Source organism: Corvus kubaryi, unplaced genomic scaffold (assembly GCF_017639235.1).
Source record: "Corvus kubaryi isolate FWS band 111438036 unplaced genomic scaffold, C.kubaryi_AGA036_p1.0 37024, whole genome shotgun sequence".
Lineage (NCBI taxonomy): Eukaryota > Metazoa > Chordata > Aves > Passeriformes > Corvidae > Corvus > Corvus kubaryi.
In genome coordinates, this window is record NW_024581011.1 from 1 (window position 1) to 3188 (window position 3188).

Consider the following 3188-nt stretch of genomic DNA (forward strand, 5'->3'; position numbering starts at 1 on the left):
CCTTGCCCGCACTGTCTTTTGTCCCATGCACCTGAACACCCCCCCCCCCACCCCCCCACCCCCCCTAGAGAGTTCTCAGCTCATTTCTGTTTTGATTGCCTGGATTTTGTTTGGTTTTGTTGTTGGTTTGTTCTCCCTTGTTGTGCCCTAGCTGTCCTGTAGGTAGTAGAGTGAATCCTGACAATGAGCTTGTTGTGCTTTGTCGCTTAATGTTAAATCTGACTTTTACTCATACCCTTGCCACTGATTTCTTAAGCGATCTCTCTTTTGTAACATCCGGCTACTTGGGGACCCATTTTTGGGTACAACTGAGCTCCCACTAACCCAGCACACCAAGGACACCCTCAAAACCTCTCACCCTTACAAGATTCAGGCAATCAAAAAACACCCAGAGCACTCCACAGCCAATCAGAGCGTGAAGAGTTGATGGCTTATCAGTTGCCGGGCTGACCCTTTCGAAAATGGGTCCCCAAAATGCCCTCAGCCAATCAGAGCGGGCAGCGCTGCTGACCCCGCACTGGTCCAGACTGGAGCTCCCAGTGCAGCGCGGCTGCTTTGGGGCTGGCGGCACCTGCCCAGCGCTGGCCATGGGGCGAGTGGCGGCAGCTGGGGCCGTGCTGGTGGCACTGGTGGTGCTGGGAGCCCCCCCGGCCGGGGGCCCGGGCGCCCGGGGGGGGGGGGGGGGGGGGCCGGCCGGGCCGCGATGGGAAAGGGGGGGAGAATAGAGAAAAGACGTGGAGAACGGGGAAAAGGCGGGGGCTGGGCCCACCAAACTGGGTTGGAAGCCGAGTGGGATGTCCAAATGAAGAGCAGGACTGGCTGAGGACTCGGGAAAGATGAGAAAGGGGTTGGAGAGGATAGAAAAACAGGGAAAAGGGGATGGTGGGACAACAAAACTGAGGGTGAGGGGGCTGGGAATGGCAGGATTGTGTGAAAAGTGATTAGAAAGGTGAAAATGTCTGGGGGGTGGCTGGCAATGGGGGTGGGGAGGCAGCATAGTGATTTGAAAGGCGAAGTAGGGACAAGGGTGGAGAAGAGGAAGTGGGAGCACAGGCACGAGGGTCCCATGGCGGCCCTGGGGCACAGGGGGTGCGGAGCGGGGATCCGGGGTGGCCTCCTGAACTCTTGGCTTCCTGTGGGAAGCTGGGGGCTGCTGGGGGGGGGACCCCCTGACCTGTGTCCTACACACACAGGGGTGTTCCAGAGGAGGATAAAGGTCGAGTGTCATTTCATTAACGGCACTGAGCGGGTGAGGTTCGTGCAGATGCACAGCTACAACCGGGAGCAGTACACACACTTCGACAGCGATGTGGGAGTCTGCATCAGGGACACCCCAGATGGGGAGAAACAGGCCTGGTACTGGAACAGCCAGCTGGAAAACCCGGAGTACAGATGGGCTCTGGTGGACATGCATTGCCACTACAACTACGAGATTGTCGCCCGGTTCCTTGTGAGCCACAGAGGTGAGCATGGGGCAGAGCGTGTCCTATCAGTTCCTGCCCTGGGAATGACCCTGGAGCTCCTCAAAACCTCCCTGGGAATCACTCCAGACCCCTCAGCCCTCCTTAAGCCCATCTCCGTCGCCTCTCGTCCCTCCCAGTGACTGCCGTGCCTCTCCCAGTCCCTCCCAGTCCATCCCAGTCTCTCCCAGTCCATCCCAGTCTCTCACATCCCATCCTCGGGCCAGCTCTTGCTCCAAGTATTCTTCCCAGTCAGACCAACCTTTGCTGTCTGCTCTGGGAGCCCTCCCAGCTGCTGGACCTTGTCCCCTGGCCCTGCACAGCTCCCTTGGGAGGCACGGCAGGACCAGCAGCCTGGGAGCCTCGGGAATGCCCCTCTGGGATCCATGGCACACACTGCAATGGGCTGGAATTCCAGTTCCCAGCGAGGAAAAGATGTTCCTGCCCTTCAAGGCAAAGCTCTGAAGGGGCTGAAACCCACGTGGAGCAAGATCTTACAGTGACATTTCACTGCCAGCCTTCATCACCTCATCTGTGGTTGTCTTAGCTCATGGATTGGGAACAAAATCAGGGGAGGGGCCTTGGTGGGAGCTGCCCTGGGTCCAGAGAGACACTGAGAGAGAAACAAAGCAGGCAAAGGAAGGCAGAAGAGAAAGGAGGACACAAATACAACCAGCTGAGAAGGTGGCACTATGGAAACCAGACCGGAACTGACTGAAAATGAATGTGACAGAAAGAAATAGTTCTGAAACTTTTATTTACTATAAAAATACAATTTTCTCCTTTTGTGGCAAACCTTCTCTTGATATCTTTCAGCAGGGTTTTCAGAAAATGCTCTTCTCTGAGTGGATATTCCAGGCTGCAGACACAAGGAAACACAGAATGGGGATTTTCCTCCTCCTGTTGAGTTTGACATCCTCAGTTGAGGAGATGAGGAGGCACCAGAAGAAAAGGGCAGCTGGGGTTCACCCTTCCACAGGAAGCAAGGGGGGGAAAAATGTCTTGTAATCTCTGCAGCTATTCCCACAGGGATGTGAAGGCTGATCCCAGACCCCCAAGGGTCACATTAAGGGCTGCCTTCATGGAATGCTCACTTGGTATTGAGGGGCAGCGTGGCAATTTTATTCTCTGGGCTTTGTAATTCTGCCACCAGCCAGGTGAGTCTGCCTCTGTCTCCTGGACACAAAGATTCTCTAATCCTTCTTTTCTGGGAAGAAAGCCAGGCCCATTTGTAGCCAAACCCCGGTGCCCACCAGTGACATGAACAGGGTTCTTTATTGCATGGAACCAGGTGTGTGGGGCTGTTCCCAGGACACTTCGCAGTTGTTGCTTGGTGTGCAAACAGAATCCCTCACTAACACGGAGGGAAGGCAAAACCTTTTGTTGTATGAAAACCAATCAAAACTCTGGGTTTGACCCTGGTGTCTTCACCAGGCCCCTGAATGTCTCTCCTGCCCCACTTTCCCTAAGGAAACTCCCCATTTGGCCCATCCATGGCAGCATCTTCTCATCCCGTTATGCCCATTCTGGATGGTGGGGCAGAGGGTGCCTCCAGCGAGTTTGCTTAGGACACAAAACTGGGTCATGTGGCTGACACACCAGAGGGTTGTGCTGCCATCCTGAGGGATGTGGACAGGCTGGAGAAACGGGCAAGACATTCCCTGCCCACAGCAGCTGGACACACTGCCCGCAGAGGCTGTGGAGGAGAGGCACAGGCTGCGTGTGCTC

General features: G+C 55.6%; 1 protein-coding gene across 1 annotated transcript; it reads left to right on the forward strand.

Annotated features, from left to right (window-relative positions):
• The first annotated feature begins 6 nt into the window (after positions 1-6).
• On the forward strand, positions 7-2206 carry LOC121660964 (H-2 class II histocompatibility antigen, I-E beta chain-like). Its single transcript, XM_042020583.1, has 3 exons — positions 7-663; positions 1194-1463; positions 1784-2206. Exons 1-3 carry the CDS (start codon positions 462-464, stop codon positions 2005-2007), a joined length of 696 nt encoding a protein of 231 aa, XP_041876517.1. The 5' UTR covers positions 7-461; the 3' UTR covers positions 2008-2206.
• The last annotated feature ends 982 nt before the right edge of the window (positions 2207-3188 follow it).

Coding starts and splice junctions, on each gene's coding strand:
- LOC121660964 (XM_042020583.1), top strand. CDS start 462: ATGGGTCCCCAAAATGCCCTCAGCCAATCAGAGCGGGCAGCGCTGCTG. Junction 664..1,193: donor CCCCCCGGCCGGGGGCCCGG/GCGCCCGGGGGG, acceptor CTACACACACAG/GGGTGTTCCAGAGGAGGATA. Junction 1,464..1,783: donor GTTCCTTGTGAGCCACAGAG/GTGAGCATGGGG, acceptor GGCCCTGCACAG/CTCCCTTGGGAGGCACGGCA.